Source organism: Melospiza melodia, chromosome 5, assembly GCF_035770615.1.
Source record: "Melospiza melodia melodia isolate bMelMel2 chromosome 5, bMelMel2.pri, whole genome shotgun sequence".
In the NCBI taxonomy this organism is placed as follows: Eukaryota; Metazoa; Chordata; class Aves; order Passeriformes; family Passerellidae; genus Melospiza; species Melospiza melodia.
In genome coordinates this window covers 78,303,730-78,321,945 of record NC_086198.1, presented here as the reverse complement: position 1 = coordinate 78,321,945, position 18,216 = coordinate 78,303,730, and the positions used below count along the sequence as shown (strand labels likewise).

Below are 18,216 nucleotides of genomic sequence, written 5' to 3'. Positions count from 1 at the left end.
CATTCAGCACTTGATTCTACTCAGCTACAGAATGGAGATAATAACCTCTTTGGGGAATTATTACATAAGCCAAGAAAGAAATGCTTGAAGTGTTGAAGATCTCTAGCTGGAAATTCCCATAGAAAGCAAAAGCAGCCACACAGTGTTTACAGTTACAAGCTCAATTTTCTGCTGATATAAACTGGCTAAAGAACAGCTCTGTCAGTAGTTTACTCTTCAGTAAAATTGTCCACATAAAGACGGTGGGTCAGAAGTTACTTGATTACCTTCACTAAACTCAGGACAGTGGAAAAAAGAGATGTTTTCATAGACTTTCATAAGAGAAAACATGCAGTAAATCAGAGAGAAAAACTGGGTAGGTGAATCAGCTAAACAGCCCTACAAGGAATGCTGCAGAGCCTTTGGATGACTGGGTACAGTCCCAACCATGATTTTATTCTCTCTTCAGGGCAAAATATCCTCCTTATTATGACAAGTTCAGAACTGGCTGAGCAATGTCAAAATGATAGATGAAGCAATGTCTCCCTATGGCTGGAAGATTCACTGCTCAGTTACAGACCCTCAGCTGGAGAGATTGCTGCACAGTGGCAGAGCACCAGAAAATGAAGAGAAGTTAACTAAGGGTGCCTAATGTTAGGGAAAAATGAAAATCAAGGCCAGTACTCCGAATGATAGATTACACCTCATGCATGATAAATCAGAAATACATTTTTACAGGAGGAATGTTAGGAGGAAGAGAAGGCCTTGGGATCAGTCACTGTGACCATTTCCTTCTTCTACCAGTCTTCTACAACAAGTTACCTCAATTTCTTTGGCTTCCATGTATTTCTAATACTGAGGGCAGTTTTCTGTGGCCTAGTCTGAGGGTTCTGCACACAGAGTACATTCATCTGTACAAACGAGCCACTGAACAAGCAGCTTCTTGTAAGGTCATGGTCTTACCAGTCCTTTTATTTTTAATGCAGCATTTCCCAGGGATGCTGACAAATAAGTGTAGTTTTACCAGTCTATTGGATGTGCTGAGACAAACAGGAAAATTTCAGACCTCACTTGACCACAAAATGCACAGATGCACATACACTCAAGCACGCATGGAAAAAGATAATTTTTGGGTCAGAGTGTGTAACTGCACTCATTTTTTTCTTGTACATTTTTGTGGGAACATTTTAGGACTCCAGTCTGGAAAATTCCATCACTTTTTGTTGCCCACCATATTACTGAGATGATCTCAGCTCTAGCCTGCATTTATACTAGCTTTGCTCCTTCCTCTGAAATCCTGACAGGCTCTTTGGTGACATCAGCTATCTGTTTTCATCAAGCATTTGTTAGCTGGTAAATCTGAAACTCCCTTTGTGGTTTCCAGTCTAGACTTCAATTTGCACTATGTTTATCAGTTGGGGCTTTTTTGGTGTCATCTTTACAAAAAAAAAAAAAAAAGTCTGAAGTATTCTACATCGATTTAGAATTGGTCTTCCAATATATATTTTAAAATTATTTACTTAAACATATTCTGTACTAATTATATACATGAACTGGAAAAAAAGCTGGTTTAGCTTTCAAAGGACAATCTGGTCTCCAAAAACATTTTGAGCTTTTTAGGATGAACTGTAAAGCTTTAATGTGACAGTTTACATTTGATTTCATGAGAACCCATTGCTCCTGGGTGATAATCTGCCTCAAGTGGCAAACACTGGTGCAGTATCTTTGACCAGGAAGGCATATTATGCTCTAAAAATGTGGTTGCAGAGTTCTTTCTCATTGTCAGTCTCTGGATCTTTCCATTTTATTAACTACAGAAATCACATGTAAGGGACAGATCACTGGGAGGGACCCTGGCTCTCTGACTGACAGGCTGGGAAAGCTAAAATCTCCCAAGATTTAGAGCAGTGACCTCTTTCATAGTGTAAGAATGTCCTACACAAAGCCACACATGATTTTCAGAAGCTAATTTTGAGTAAGGCTTCAATGATCCAAACATAATTGCTTATATAATTTAAAAAAAAATCCTTAACTTTTGGTGTATTTTAAAAAGCACAGAAAGCAATGCTTATTTTATTTCTCCAAAGGCCGTACTTTTTTTGGAAAACACTGGAGCTGTTGCAAGAGCTGCACAGATCTTTTCTGGCTAGCTGTGGGAAAGGATCTGTACTGCAGAAGCAAAGGGCTGAAGCAGCACTGAGGACTTGGAAGTTGAGTACAGTAACAGTGCCATGTACTTGAAAGATTTCATGAATAGAGAGCTTTGCAGCATGAAGGAGCTAAATAAAGTGCTGTCAGACTGTCTCCAAATGCTTTGCAGACACACAGAATACACAACTGTGTGAACATGCAACTGCACAAAATCCCTCTTTTTCTTCTCAATTTGAAGCAGCAGGAATGCATCTGGGACATGGAAAAATCTAGTACTGCTCTGTCTGCCTGTGTGGGGATGCTTTATATACAATTTAAAAAAATAAAACAATTTTTATGAAAGAACGTCTGATAGATGCCAGTGAATTCAGAATTACTAAATTGAGAACAACACAGGAAATAAGGGTGAAGTTCCTATGATCTAATTACAGCGGAATTCCCTTGGAAGGGAACATGACTTATGAACTTCTCTTCATTCCAATCAGTGGTTTTGAACTGCTAGCTGAACTAGTGGGACACTTGCATGATTTTAAAACTTAGGACAAGATATTAATGTTAGAAGAAGCCTAACAAACACATGGCTGGATTAATTGCCATTAAAATGACAACAGAGCATTTTCTAAGCCAGGATACAAAGTCACAGTCAAAACCAAACACACATAAACCTCAAACCCCCAAAAGGTATATTCAAATATTACAAAATAGGAAATTACAGATTAATTTTCCATTTAGTACATTAGCCCACAGCAGAATTTATACTGTTTAAGCTGCATTTTATGTCTCCCTCTTCTGCAGAAAAACTATCTGCCATCAGGAAATTCCTATGTGTTTAATTCAATTGTATTTGGGGAAATACAATTTATTCTTAGAAAAATAAGTACCATATAAGGTTAGATCACAGCACAGCATGGAGAATGCCTGATGAGTCTGATGCCTTCAGACTTATACATGTATTTAAAAGGCTGGATTTCAAGGTCTTAAAACAGCTGCTACTGCAACTGCAGTGATAGTTTCCCACACTACTTCACTGACCTCCACCTCTGAGACTGGCAAATCCAACATAAATACTTGTAATCTGGTTAGGATCTGTAACTGCAGCCCTTGCCTTGGGATTTTCCATGTCTGCAGACATTGAACAGAGAGGAATGGAAGATGACAAAATCCTGTTTTCTCCGAAGTCTGCGTTCGCAGGAGAAACCATAACAGATGATACTTTGCTAAACCAGAATTAGGAAACTTGAATGGCCTTTAGGAAGCTGAAGGATTTTTTTCCATCCAGGTATCTTCTCAGAGAATCTTCTTTTTAGAAAGGTGACACCATGCCAAAAAATAATATGGGTGCCAGCTACCTCCACCTGAGGAAATTTGAACCTTCCACTCACCAAAACTGTGCCCTAACCACCAAATCTTTCTGGAAAATGAACTGGAGAAGAAGATGGAAGGGAATTTGCCACCTCTCTTCTCTGCACCAGATTATTGTGCTATTAGTGAGAAAACCATCACAGCAGCAGCACTGGGTTAACCCTGAGGTATTGCTTCAAGGCCCGAACCTAAAGTCTGTATTTCTGCAGTCCCAAATTAGATGGGATTTAAGTGGTCTGGATTTGTCTGGAAGTTGCTGTCTGTGTCTCAGTTTGTAACAGCAACAGAGCAATGTGAACACTTTGTGGGTAGAAAAACTCCTGGTCAGAAATCCCCCCTTACCTTTAGCCATTGTTCTGCCTGCTCTTTGCTCTGCACTGCCAGAACCAGGGCATCTGCTCCCTGGTGAGAGATTTTCAGCTCGTGCTTCTTCTTTTTGCTGTCTTTGGGAATATAGGTGATACTGCAGTCATTCAGGAACAGCTCCATCTGGGGCTGCTGGTCCTTGGAGCTTTTGTAACACTAAATAAACATAAGGGAAGTTCCAGAGTTAGACATAATCTTTCTGAACCTTGGGGGGAAAACTCTTATTATGTAGAAATGCTATATTTTTAATTCATCAAATTTTGAATATATTTTACACATCCCTTTACCACATACCACAGAGTTCAGCCAGAGCAAACTCATCCACTCTGTAAGCAAAATTACTTCCAGACTGACAATAATAGATATCTTTTATTGCAGGACAGGTACAACATATGGAGAGCATTAAGTGTGTCTGCATTATCCCTATGACTCAACCTTGACCTTGATCAGGTAGGAAGAGGGTGATTTAGGATATCTGTTCACATGTAGCAGCAGAATAAACTTGTAACTCAACAACTTCAAAGGCCAGATGTTTACCTTGCCCTTCAGTCACAGACCAGCACATGAAGGCAAATCTACATCAGTGCCTACACACTTTAATTGCAAAGACACTGACACATGCTTTACTCACCTGTTCATTTGCTTGAGGTAAGTAAAAAAAAAACTTCATGGAAAGTGGGTAAAATCACACTTTTTCAGTTAATACAGTCTAATAGTCCCTGCACAAATTTCCAAGTTACTTCATTTTGCAAGCTCCTGGCTACAATGATGTACTTACATTTATTTCTTCCCTCATCAGTAAAACCCTCAGCCATTTCCTGCTGGGTCACTGATGGCCTGTTCTCTGCTGGAACTGGTGATCTGAAGACAGAGGGCTCCCTCTTTACATCACTTGTCCTACAGACCCAGGCTCCATTCCCTCCTTCCAACCCATCACTGCAGCTGAGGCTCCCAAAGACTGCAGAACAATGTTTAACTCTCTATACAAACGTCCAGTTATTTTATATACCTATGTAAACTGGTCTTTTCCTCATACAGATAAGCACTAAGGCTGAAAAGACATCTGATACTAAAGGGGTCTCTGACAATCTAGACTAACTAGTATCATCACACAAAGAACAGCTGAGCATTTATGTGAATAGAGAAAAGCACATGAACTTCTGCATGTCTGCAGCAGTATTCATGCCAGGATGCAACTGTCAGGAAGACAATTGATGAAAGTATGTTATAAGCACTACAAGTTAGGCTGAGCAAATACAGCCAATTCTAAACCAGACTCTGCAGATCACTGACAAGCCTTCCCTCTCCAAAGCCCATTACCCTAAAGTTTCTCCAGTTTGGTCACAGATTTTTAATTTGCAACATTTAAAAAATACTAACTTTCCAAGCTATGAAGTCTTTAAGAAATACAACATTATTCACTTTAAGAACCAATAAACAGCTTGTAATTCCTTTTATATTAATCTAAATATTTTATTTAAAATTATACATTGCTAAAACTGAAGTATGTATATATTAAAAGACTTTAAATGAAATGTGAGTCCCTAACGGACTTTAAGTGAAAAGTAATTCCCTACTAAAAGTTATTTCTAATGTGTAATCCTAATTAAAATACTTTTGTTTTATGATGACAGCTGCATTTATGACACAAGCAATTACTAATCCCTAAGAACACATATTTGTTTTACTTGCATATCTCATAAGTTAACTGTCCAAGTCCTCCTTCAAACAATAAACCAATCTTGCGTAACTTGGTCATTAGACTCTTATTGTGACTTTTATTTTCTTAATCCACATTATAGAATTACTGAAAGATGATCCCTCTAAGGAAAAAAAAAAAAAGCTTTTCGGACCACACATGTGGGTAAAGGAAATGAAAATATAAAAAATAACATATTTTTATATGGAACGATAAATGTAATTGTAGAACAATTGCCGTATGACTTCAGGGAAAAATCTGGTTCTCTGTTTCTTCCCTTCCTTTCTTCAAGCTATTATCAGCTGGTCCTGAAATCTGATATGATACTAATATATGGTGATAAAAATGTGCATTAAGGATAATGGCATTATAAGAATATAATAAAAGCTGAATCAGAATGAACTTTTTTTTCAACATTTAAATACAGGAGGGTACAAAAATTAAAGCTACTGCAAACTAGGAAATTCATTCCAACTGTATTTTCAGAAATCTCTTACCTCCATGTCATATCCTGCTATTTTCTATACTGCCATAAGCACAAATGTACTTGGAAAGTGAACACACCTAAACTACACTGTACACTGTAGAATAGAGAGGTTCTACACAAAATGTTCTATAACTTGTTAATCAGCTTTTAACACTTGGGATAGTGCAGTAATTGTTATGTAATTAGGTACAATGGCTGGAAGCACCCTATCAGAAGGCAGGAGCACCGAGGACCCCAACTTATTGATTAATACAAGCATTAGTTTGCTCATAACGAAACACAGTAAATGCCTCCCTGAATTAAGCTCTATTTTCAGAAAACAAAAATACATCTGTGAGCAGATAATTCATGGAATCTTTCACTGGTGCCTCCAATCAGAAAGAAGCATAACAGATTTGCTTAAGGAATAAATACATCCACTTGTTTCTGTCCCTTTTATAATGCAGCTGTGCATCATGTGAATACTGCATCATAATTACTGCAGAGCAGATGGCAAAGGTTTAGTTTAAAGTGTGTACATTACCACAGCATATGCTGCCAAGTGAATTCTCAGTCCAACAAGGGGCTTTTCTCTCCAGCAGTCTGATCCAACAGTTCACACACAGAGCTCCCTATGAGATTTTTTGTCCGCAGGGAATGAAAGACTGGATTTACAGTTTCAGCAACTACTTTTTTCCAAATTAAATATTTTAGAAGATAATGGGCCAGATGTTCTTTCCAATATCAGAGAACTGCTGGGGTTCAAGCTGAAGTGAAATAAAAATCAAAGTTCTAAGTGGTGAAATGATACACTTGTAATTTCAGTGCTTTTCTGCTTCTTGGGTAAATCATGACCGAACTCTTTGGTAAGGTTACTGCAGACTTGGCAACTGTTTGCACAATATATTCCAAAAATCAGATTCCTGTAAAAATAAATACATAATTTAAAAGGTACAATGAAAATATAGCTAGATAAAAATAAGAATTACCAGTAGTTTGTTTTCTTTGATAACACACAGTAGTTTGGTCCATTGCCCAAATCGTTTTTTTCTAAGAAGGAAGGCACAGATTTTGGCATCCTTCACCAGATCCATAGAGGCTTCCTCAGAAGGCCACTGATGTCTCATTTTCTTCCCCTTTCCATCCTCCTCCTCTTCATCGTAGGATTCATAAGAGCTGCTCATGGCATCTGAGTCATAATCTTTAATAAAAGTGTAAAAGTGTTAGGTTAAAACACTTAGCCATGAAGCACACTGCAATAACTGAAAACCTCAAGAAGGTTCATTTTAAGTGAAAGCTTTGGAAAATCAGCCAAGAACAAGTTACTGTTTCAGCGCTCAGTAATATCAATGCATTACATTAATTAAACATAAGATACTTTGCCAAGACCCAGACAGACACCTTGTGAATTTTAATGAAACAGGAAGCTGGGAATACCTAGCTAGAATTTTAGATAGTGTTTCATTATCTTCAAAATATTATTTGACAGATAGCTTCATTTTCTGTAATTCTTTCACACAGAAACATCTTCATCTTGCTTTAGTACATCACATCAAGAAACAAATAGCCCATATGGTAAAGGTCATAAAAATAGATTATAGGGCAGGATCTACCCACCACAACATTTCATATAAACCCCAAATACAGACAAGTAATTCATACACACATTTGTGTGCCATCTACATGCAATCACTTATTTACAAACCAAACAGAGGGATTTGGGGAAGTTAGAGATATTTCATTTTCATGATTATGTTCTGAAATTTTCTTCAGTGCTTGTTTACTTTTACAGGTAAGACACATGGTATGTAAGTCTCCTTGCTATTAATGACATTACAAAAATATTCCATGGGAATGTTTACTTAAAATAATTATATCTATCCCAACAGATGCATTCTTGCACTTCTACTTCAAGCACTTTTTCTATTGTCTTCTCCATCTCAAATACTCCAAACAGCTAAGGTTATATCTTTTAATATACTTTGGTACCTGATTTGAATTACCACAGAACTGCATGTAGTGGACATTTTGCATGAGTGAAGACGTATTACTAATTGCACAATTGAATTTAAAAACAAATTCATTAACAGTGAAGAGAGGAATTCTTTTAACACAATTTTTAAGGTATGATAAAGTTCAGAACATAAGAAAATATAAAAAAATCTCAGCGAGTGAAATCTCAAGTCACGCTAACAGTGCTTTAAATGTCTGTGTGTATATATACATATATATATACATATACATATATATAATTGAATTATGGAATTATCAAAGAACTTTTAAGGCCGATATCCTAAATATTTTTATGTATTTAAATGTTTAAGTACAATAAGAAATCAGCTTCATATTTTTTCTTGTTTTCCCCCAAGTGATTTTTTTGGCAGTGCTATTAATATTTGCATTATTAATAGTTTTCTGCCTAAGCATGGCTCTTGTTTAACAAAACCCAAGTCAGAAGTTCACTGGGTTACAAGGTGTAGCAGGACCACCCTGTAGCATTTCAAGGGAGGAAATGAAGAGAAGAGTGATTCTGCTGCTCTTCTAAGTCCATATGTTCTTTCATTTGCTTTCCAGCACATGAAACTCTTTTCTTACCTTGAATTTCTTAGGTTAATTAAAAGCTGCTAGATAACATCAGTTTGTGCAGTATACAGATGAATACTATTTACTTTTAAGGTGACTCCTATGCATGTTTTAAGAACAGAGAGATAATTTAAAATAATTAAAATGGCTATAAAACAGGGGAAGATAAGCCTTTAATCTTTGGACCATAGAAAATAATGATTAGTGATAAATCAGCCCTACACAAGTAATAAATTACTCCAGCCAATAAAAAAAGCAGCAAAAAGATGGTACATAAACGACCCTGTGTAAAGGTCACAGTAGTCATTTCAGTGTTTCATCAGGGTGCTCTCAGCACAGCTCCACTGAAGTGCACAGCTCTTTGGGGAAGTATTTGGGTGTGAAAAAGAACATTTGGGTGTTGGAGAAGGACATTCTGGTAGACAGCCAGAGGCAGCCCTCTGCCTACTGCCCTGAAGGAGTGGGCACAAAATACTGCCATGGCCATCACACATGGCCTGTGGGAGCTGCTGTGATCAATTCATCCCTTTCCACAATGTGCCATCAGAAATGCTGCAAATCACATCTTTCCAACTGTTCCTTCCCCCCCCCCCCCCGCCCTTTTTATTTGTCTATTTTAGCAAGCAATTCAGTGCAATAGAGGCATAGCAGGCAGATGTGCAGGTCAGTACCTGCACAGAAACCTCCACATTCACAGTGTGATCAATTTAGAAGGGTCTGGGCAATATCTAGCTCTGGACTCCTGGTCCAGGGCCCCCATTATCTGTGGTTCAAATAAGTCCAAAAGATTAATGGCTAATTTGGACCCTCTGTCTGCAATAGCTACTGAAACCTGTTTATGTGCTCCTCACTTGAGAACCAAATTTAGTTTTCTGTAAAAGGAGCCTGGTTTGAGCACACCAAAACAGTTCTGCAAACCAATCCAATACAAACCAAAACAGTTCTGCATACCAACCCAAGGCATGGCCAGCGAGGATAACCAGAACTGGCCCAAACTGTCAAAGTAACTCTCACAACACAACGCCACAGAACCAACAGAGATGAAGTTCTCAAATACTAAAAAAGCTGAAGGACAGTGGAATTACCAACTGCTCAGAAACAGCCTGGAAACATCTTACTCACTGGAAGTGATGTACTCAGGAGCCTTCCCAGGACTAAGTGGCACTGCCTCTTCATAATAGCCTTCAGGAAGGGAGGAGGTTGGCAGTGGTGGAGGCCCATTGTCTGGTGGCTAAAGGAACAAAAAAAAAAAACAAAAAAAAAACTGATTACAGACCAACAAGGTGTTAAATTAAACATGGACAGAACATCTGCTCATGATCAGTGCCAATGCAACCAGCTTCATAAACCCTGCTCTTGTAACTATTCCTTATGTTGACTATCTCTAAAGGCAAGGCTTTGGAGGGCTCAATTAGATGCTCTGCAAGGTAGCGTCTTTTAGATGAGAAGAAAGTCCAAATCTCAAGTTCCTCATATATTATTATAATTAAACAACAATAAGTAAAGGTTGAGACTTGAAGCAGTAAAGCAACTTAATTGTGCTTCATAACATTCTGACACATTTTTAAATGTATCATTATTGTCCAGACTTTCACCTCTGCCATGATAAGGAAACAAAACCTTCTTACGTGTCCTCCAACTGAGTTCTTTAGAGATGATAAACACTGTAGAATCCTACTTGTCATTGCTAAGGATGAAAAGTTCAATACTACAGCTACATTAAAAGAATTTCTCTCTACAACAGCATTAAGTGGTAAAAATGCTGAAAAGATATAGTTCTCCATTTAAATCTAATGGGTCTATGTAGGAAAGAGATTTCTATGCATAGACCCCTTTACAGTGTTAAGGCTAATTTATTAGCATTTTGCACCTAAAATAATTCACATTAGAGCAGCAAACAGCAGTTTGGCTGCACACTGCAGAAAAGTTAAATAGCCTGGGCTGGCAGAGACTAAGGACATAAAGTTGAACCGTATTTTCATGACAGGTGTTTCTTCAGTGGCAAATCAATTCTTAATATACATATTAATGTTTATAATACTATTTCTATATAGTGAAAAGTGATCTACAAACAAGGAAAAGTTTGAAAAAATCAATAAACTATTACATGATAAAGTAAATATGTCAAATAATAGGTCAAATTCTAAAATACTTCTTTTAAATATAAACCTGTTTTTAATTTAAAACTAACCATCTGGTGGTACGTAGATATAATAACAAACTAAATGTAGTACTCTGCGACTTCTTCCATATGACCTTACTGTTCTATTTCCTAAACAAGTACCAAAACAACTGTATTTTATGGAACCCATTCATATTTGCCCCAGGTTTTTAGTTTCCTATTTATGTTTTATAGAAAATACTGAAGCCTTTTCTTAGCACCAGTGGTTTATTTCATGATTACAAAAATTAAACTTGCAAGCAGAGTTGCATTTCTGCAGTAAGTTTGTCAAGATTTTTTTTTAATGGAATGACAGAGATGCATTGCTGTTTGTCTGCACTGGACTGAGTGTAAACTAAGGGAACGAAGGGAGATACTGAAGTGAGAACCTGGTCAGATATAGAGATAGAGACACTTCTGGGCTGTACCTCAGGTGGGCTGACCAGTCTAGCAGAGCCTTCTTCCACATCTCACAGATGAGGCCACAGGGACTGTGCTCCCCTTTTGCTACAGACCTGAAGTTACCTGGGAGGAGCCTGAGCTCTAATAACATGTGCCATTAACTGCAGTGAAATTACTTCTGTGGGCACTTTCAGGGCTGGATTCATCTTTGAATATTTCAAAGCTAGACATCTCCAAATCTCACTGCTGATTACACACCTACACCAGTCACCCAATTCTTGACACCATCACTAAATGAGTCCCACCCTTAGAGTGCTCCGTAGTCCAATTCCCATCAAGGAGCTTATTCCACCCTGCAGGTAAGTGCTTGTGCATTGCCAGAGTGCAGGAAGGCAAGGAGCTAGTGACTAACCCTGCCCTTCATCCAGCATGGACTCACCTTCGCACACCAAATAAAATGAGAGACTTTTTCACAAACAATGAACTGGTTCACAACTGAGCACAGAAATTCCTGGTCAGACTGAAATTTACACTAATGGTACTTCCATTATCAAATGATACAGCCAACTTCTTATGTCACAATCAATTACAAATTACAGTTGGCAATTACCGTTACCTATAATGAGAACCAAATGAGATTTCCTCACATACCAGATTTGCTAGAGAAATTATCTGTCAAAAACGCAAAATAAAGAAAAAAATATGACTTTTAGTGTAGTGATCCTGTAATTTTGCTGAAAAAAAATCAAACTGACAATCTGCACATCGTGACAAAATAAATGAGTCTTTCAAGGTCAGCTGCTGCTATACAACAGCCATAAGGGACATTAAAAATTATTACACGTTCATTACTATTGGAAAACTGACAGCAATTATGAATTGCTCTACACATATCACCTCTGTGTAGCCTGAAGTGCTAAACACAAGAGGCAGGACTGCCTCCAAAGAGTTGATTTTCCCCCTTCACTCAAGTGGGTAGAAGCTTGTTCTTGTTAGCTGGGGTCACAGTTTGTTCCTGGGGCAATATACATTCATACCACCCTTTCCATTAGACAAATTAATTTCTTGGTCTAGCCTTAAACTATTTTTTCCATCACCTGCATATAATATATGAAATTCCTATCATTATTGGACCTCATTCACCCAGGAAATACATGAATACATGTCCTGAGTCATTCCAATTTTGACTTGACACAGCACCAAGGTTTCAAAGCTGTATTTTATCCTGGGACAAATGAGAAATCCCAATAAAGATCAGGAGAAAAAAAAATCCTTGTTTTTAGACAAAATGTTATTCAGAAAGAAAGAAAAAAGGAAATGAAACACAAATGGTGCTCGTCTGATTCCGACCCTGCTGGAGCACCAGTTACTTCATACAGCTGGGGCGGGCTGGGCTCTGCAGCCAAGGTCAACACAGATGGAATCCATTGCTGAATTAACTGGGCCCTCCTCTCTGAAATGCATTTTGCAGTGCTTGCCACAACAAAGTTGAAAACAATTATAAAAAATATTTTTTTTTAAAAGGGAGAAACATCCAACATTAAATTCTTTCTGATAAAAGTGAGGCTGCTTTAATATTAAAAAAAACCCACAATTGATTAAATACAAAATAAAATCGCAAATCTGTACCATAAACAACTACGTCTTTTGGCAGCTATATAGTTTATGAGTTTGACCACCAAGATATGCAAAAACATATATGTGTGCATTCTGGTATTAGTTACTAATATTATAGTTCTTTAATGTTTTTACTATTGCTTGTTGTATAGTTTCATTCTTTCCACTCAGCAATTTTTAGTGGAAGAATTTTGATGACGTTATGAATTATGAGTTAAGTCTTTATCCAATAACTTTTCTATAGTTTACCTGAAAATATAAAAAGGCCATAAACTCCACAAAATTATTTATATATTCTGTAAAAAGATTAAATAAAAAAAGACCAGAACATATGTAGCTTGAGCGGTATCAGGAGGAAAGACCTGGCAACCTGCAAGGAAGGCATCAGCATGAATTTCTCCTTTTTTATTTGTTTTGTTTTGTTCTGTTTTAATGAGAGGCAACAGAGAAAAAGCCTAGAGAATGTTGCCTCTTAAGATAAACCACCTCTCTCAGTCACAGGAATAAGAACCGAGAAGAGAAATTGGCATTACCTTTACCTCCTTGGATGAAAAAGGACAAAAATGTAATGTGTTGTTGTCCACAATAAGAAGAGCAATAATGAAACAGTACTGATGAAGACATTTCTCAGGTCCTGGGTTTGAGACCAACTGAGAGCTGCTTTAATTGAAACCAAGAAGCAGATGAGGTGATCATTACAGAGTTGAGATCTCTGATAAAATTAGAGACTGGATTGGGCACGGGATGCCCAATTCCAGCTGACAGGATTGATTGTTAAGAGAAAGAAACAAAATGGTAAAATTTGTTATCCTATTGGACTCTGAAGCAGACTTGTATGGACATTTTAAATTAATGGCATATTATGATTTTCCCCTCTGCCTGCCCTCCTGTATTCCACAGACCACAAATAAATTATTTCCTCCTTTATCCTAAAAGATACACTACCTTTTTCCCCCCTTCAGTACCCTCAAGGGTACTGAGCAAGACAGACAGTAATTTTTATTTTATGGATGGTCTATCTGATAATCTGGTGACAATATGGAAAGCAGTCTGAAAGACAAAGGAAAATAAATGTCAATGTATAGAGGCCTGATGATATAAAATCACCTTATACCGCAATGAAGAGTTACACTCTGTAGAAAATAGAAAGAAATACGTTCCTTTATGCAATGATTTAGGATGTGGAGGTTCCAGTGCAAAGCAGTGAGTTCAGCAGAGCCTCTCAGTAACCTGTGCTGCAGGCAAACACTGCTAGCAACTCAAGCGCCACACTTGGAGCTGTGTTACTGCATCAACCACCAGTTTGGATGCAGCTCATACACAGCCCCTCAGTGCTGAAGGCAGCAACACGAGAACAGAAAAGGGGTCACACACTGGAGATGTCCAAGATCTGGGCTCTCAGGAGCAAACTTTGGGACAGGCACATGTCATTGGCTCTGGAGCAAGCTTAGACCTGACCTCTGCACAACCCCACTGCATCTTCAGCCTGGAGGCAGGGGGAAGAGCAGCACACATCTATGATCCCTAACTCCCTAAAATGTGCAGAAATGGATGCCCACAAAGCAAGATGAACCAACAAACTGGGTAAAATGCAATTCACAAAATTACTGAGCATACATTTCAACCAGGCTTTTCTTGTAACACTGTAAGGGTTGGAAACTGGGCATTAGTACTTGCCATGTGCTTGGTATGACAGCCCTTAAATAATTCAAAGTTCTGCTAAAAAGAATTCACTATTAATTTTCAGCAATTGAGGACCTGGATGGACCTTGGATTTATTCAGGACAAACGTGCTGACTTTGTGGGACATTAAGATCACTTTAAGCTGTGCAATATTATCCTGAGGGTACACAAGGAAAAGCTGAGAAATATTCTTCCTTTGACCTCTGCTTCTTATTCTAAATTTGTTATTTCTGAGCTTGTCAGTTGGAGACCACAAAACCAGGAGCCAAATAATGTGAAGGAAGTCTAACAACTTACCTTCCCAGCTTCTGAGCACAAAAGGCAGCAAAACCAGACAGACAGCTATAAAGCTCAACCTTTTGGAATGGAGTAACCCTGTCAGTCCCACCAGAAGGGGGATAACAGGGCCACATGATGGGCTGTTGGTATAGTCCCACCTGACATCTCTGCACATGCTGTTACAGCACACACCTCCACAATGCCGGTGCTACCAGGAAGAAAAACTGGAAGGAATTCCCTGAAAAACCAACAACCAGATTTTGACATGATGGGAGGCCCAGCAATTTGAATCACATGAACAGCAGAACTGGTCACCCACTCTAGGGAATTTTGCTGCTCAGAGTGACCCCGAAATAAGTACAAGTTTCTTTTCCCAGCCCAGCAGTCGAAGAACGTGTTAGAGCTCTTTTGTTCTCGTTCTTAAGGTTGTTTATTGTTTCTTATCTACAAAATTCTTTCTCTGGCCTGCTGAGGTTTGTTCAGCAGGTCAGACAGAGGCACTCTGCCTGCCCCCAGGGCGGTGTTATCTTTTTATACTAAAAACTACGTGTACAATATTTACAATTACTTCCCAATACCTATCACCTATGTTAGACAGTGAGCTTCTACCTTAAATCAATCCACAAGTGTCACCATCACAGCAGAAGATGGAGGTCAAGAAGAAGAAGAATAAGAAGAAGGAGAAAGGCTGGACATGCCCAGATTCTTCCATCTTGCCTCCTGAACCCCCATTCTAAAAACCCCAAAAATCTATTTTTCAGCTCCTGACAAACGAGCTATTATTCTACTTAGACTTTCGTGGCTTGCAGATCCTCATATAAGGTTGGTAATTTTTTCCATGGGTCATAATCAAAGTCTAACAGGTGTCTTGGGCTCTGTGCCAAGGCCTCTTAAGCCCCCTGGCAGGGGTTCGAGCCATCCAGGACAGCCAGAGGGAAAGAAGTGCAAGTGATCACCAGACAGAGGATGAGTATAAGCTCAAGTGGAGCTTCTCCTTAGGAGGTGATCCTGAACAGGGATTTGAGCAGGTTTAAGGTCAGGAACAGAAGGCACACACTTGGCACGCTGTCCTCCAGGGAGTGGAGGAACATCTGACACAGCCTGAGAGCCTGTCTGCTGACTCGGGGGTGAATGCCTAATTAAAGGTATCACTGGAAAAGTGCTTAGACAGTGACTACAAACAGATCACAGCCTCAGAGAGCACAGCCTGATGATGGGAAAGAGATCTGAACAGGCTTGCTCGCATTAAAGAATGAATCAGGGCGTCCTATGGCTCCACAGTTTGATCTGAAGATTGTCTGGCATTTACACCTGTACCTCACCAGGAGCTGAACTACTATTTCAAAAGGTACAACACACCTGCTCACATACCTGAATAACCCCTTCACCTAAGAAACAGGAAGGCAAAGATGACCATGAAGAGGACCAAGTTTTCTACTCTACTGACCGAGTAGAAAACCCAGTTGGTTCTTGCACCTCTGATGGCACTCAGTCCGTGTCCAGATACAAATTGTCTCAGTTCTTGCTGCTGTATGTAATTACATACATATTATTTGAGATAGTAAATAAAACCAAAAAGACTGGAGCATGGAACGCACCACTGAAAAGACAGGTAGCTGGAAAGTGTTACACCCAAACTCTGTGGAAGACTGGAGTAAAAATAAACTCCTGACTCAATGGAAAGAACAGAAGATCTAACAAAATAATTAAAAGTGAAAGCGAATGAGCCAGAAACAAAAACAAGGTATTTCTGTATCATTCATAATTTATAATAAAAGATTATTACACAGCCAGTTGGAAGCATCACTCAGACAAAACAATAGACTTGACTCATGTCAAGCAAAGGGTCTGTGTGTACCAAGAAATGAATTGGGCCTTAATTAATGCTAGGGAACACTTTCATACATATTACATGAGAAGGATTAATCTGAATTTTAAGCAGCATGGGGCTCTCAGAGTTGTTTATTCTGACTGTGCTCAAAGAAGTGTCTGTACGCCCCAGACAAGACAAAATCACCTTTCTCTTCCAGAAGTAAATAAACTCATCCAAGTGTGTGACATGACAGTGAGGACAAGGCAGTACAGTAATAAAAGTGTAGGCAATGCCATTTCCACTGGAACTATATTGTCTAAGGGCCTGAGCATTGCATCAAATTACAACAAGAGGAGACTTGGTCCTTACTGGCCTAATTCCTTCCCCATAACATTAATGAGCATGATAAGGAAAGCAAAAAAAAAAATTGACCCCTAACTATCAACACAGGGATGGGGTTTTATGGACAGGTATAGCATAGAAATAAGAAATGAAAACCTGAGGTCAGAAGTGCGAGCATTCGACAGTAAATGGTGGGACAATATCCTACAAAATCTGTGCCATTAGCAAGTTAATAATTTTCTCGTAAGAAGGTCAAAGATCATCAGTATCTAGTTAAAGACAAAAAGGCAAATAGCTTCACAATGATCATAAAAATAATTTGGTAAAAGAGTTCAATTCTACTCTAACTCATGCAGTTTAAATGTAAATTCCAACTAAAGGCAGCTGAGAACAGCTCATTCTGGCAGCTCAGACATGAGGAAAGTTTTGAAATATGGTGATGTGTATTGCTATAAAGGTATACTATAAATTAACTGAGAAGGTAATTGCTTTAACTAAAACCTTTCTGTGGTACCATTTGCAAATGTGAAATAAATCATCAACAATAATTCACCAACCTCAGCCGTGGAAAACAGAAATGGCAACTAGAGGGTCCTGTAAGATATTGCTTGGACAAAAAAGAGGTGGCATACATTTCTTCATCCTTATTCCTTATGCTATGACATATTATATTGCACAATCCCAGTGTGCCCAGGTGGCCAAGAAGGCCAATGGCACCTGGCCTGGATCAGCAATGTTGTGGCCAACGGGACCAGGGCAGGGATTGTCACCCTGTACTCAGCACTGGTGAGGTCACACCTCAAATCCCTCTGGGCCCCTCACAACAAGAAAGACACTGAGGTGCCGGAGTGAGTCCAGAGAAGGGCAACAGAGCTGGGAAAGAGTCTGGAACACGAGTCTTAGAGGCTGAGGGAACTGGGGTGTTTAGCCTGGAGCAAAGGAGGCTCAGGAGAGACCCTGTCCCTCACCTGAAAGGAGCCTGTAGCCAGGTGGGGTCAGTCTCTTCTCCCTAAGAAGAAGCAACAGGACAAATGCCAGGTAATGACAGGTAACAAGCAACAGGACAAATGCCACAGTCTCAAGTCATGCCAGAGGAGGCTCAGATATTAGGAGAGATGTATTCACCAGAAGGGTGGTAGAGCACTGAACAGGCTGCCCAGGGAAGCAGTGAAGTCACCACCACTGGAGCTATTTAAAGTCACACAGATGTGGCATGTGGGGACACGGTTTACTGGGAGCTTTAGGCAAAGAGTTGGACCCAATGATCTTAAGGGTCTTCTCCAACCTGAATGATTCTGATTCTATGTCCAGAA

At 39.0% G+C, this 18,216-nt stretch overlaps 1 protein-coding gene across 2 annotated transcripts in view; it reads right to left on the bottom strand.

Moving 5' to 3' along the window:
- The window catches only part of AFAP1 (actin filament associated protein 1), a 114,723-nt gene that overhangs the window by 33,937 nt on the left and 62,570 nt on the right, over nt 1-18,216 (bottom strand). For both annotated transcript variants that reach the window (XM_063157561.1, XM_063157562.1), the window contains exons 4-6: nt 9,729-9,837; nt 7,013-7,224; nt 3,835-4,014 (exon numbers count right to left, since the gene is read on the bottom strand). In XM_063157561.1, coding sequence (XP_063013631.1) covers nt 3,835-4,014; nt 7,013-7,224; nt 9,729-9,837 — 501 coding nt within the window. The remainder of the gene's footprint in view (nt 1-3,834; nt 4,015-7,012; nt 7,225-9,728; nt 9,838-18,216) is intronic.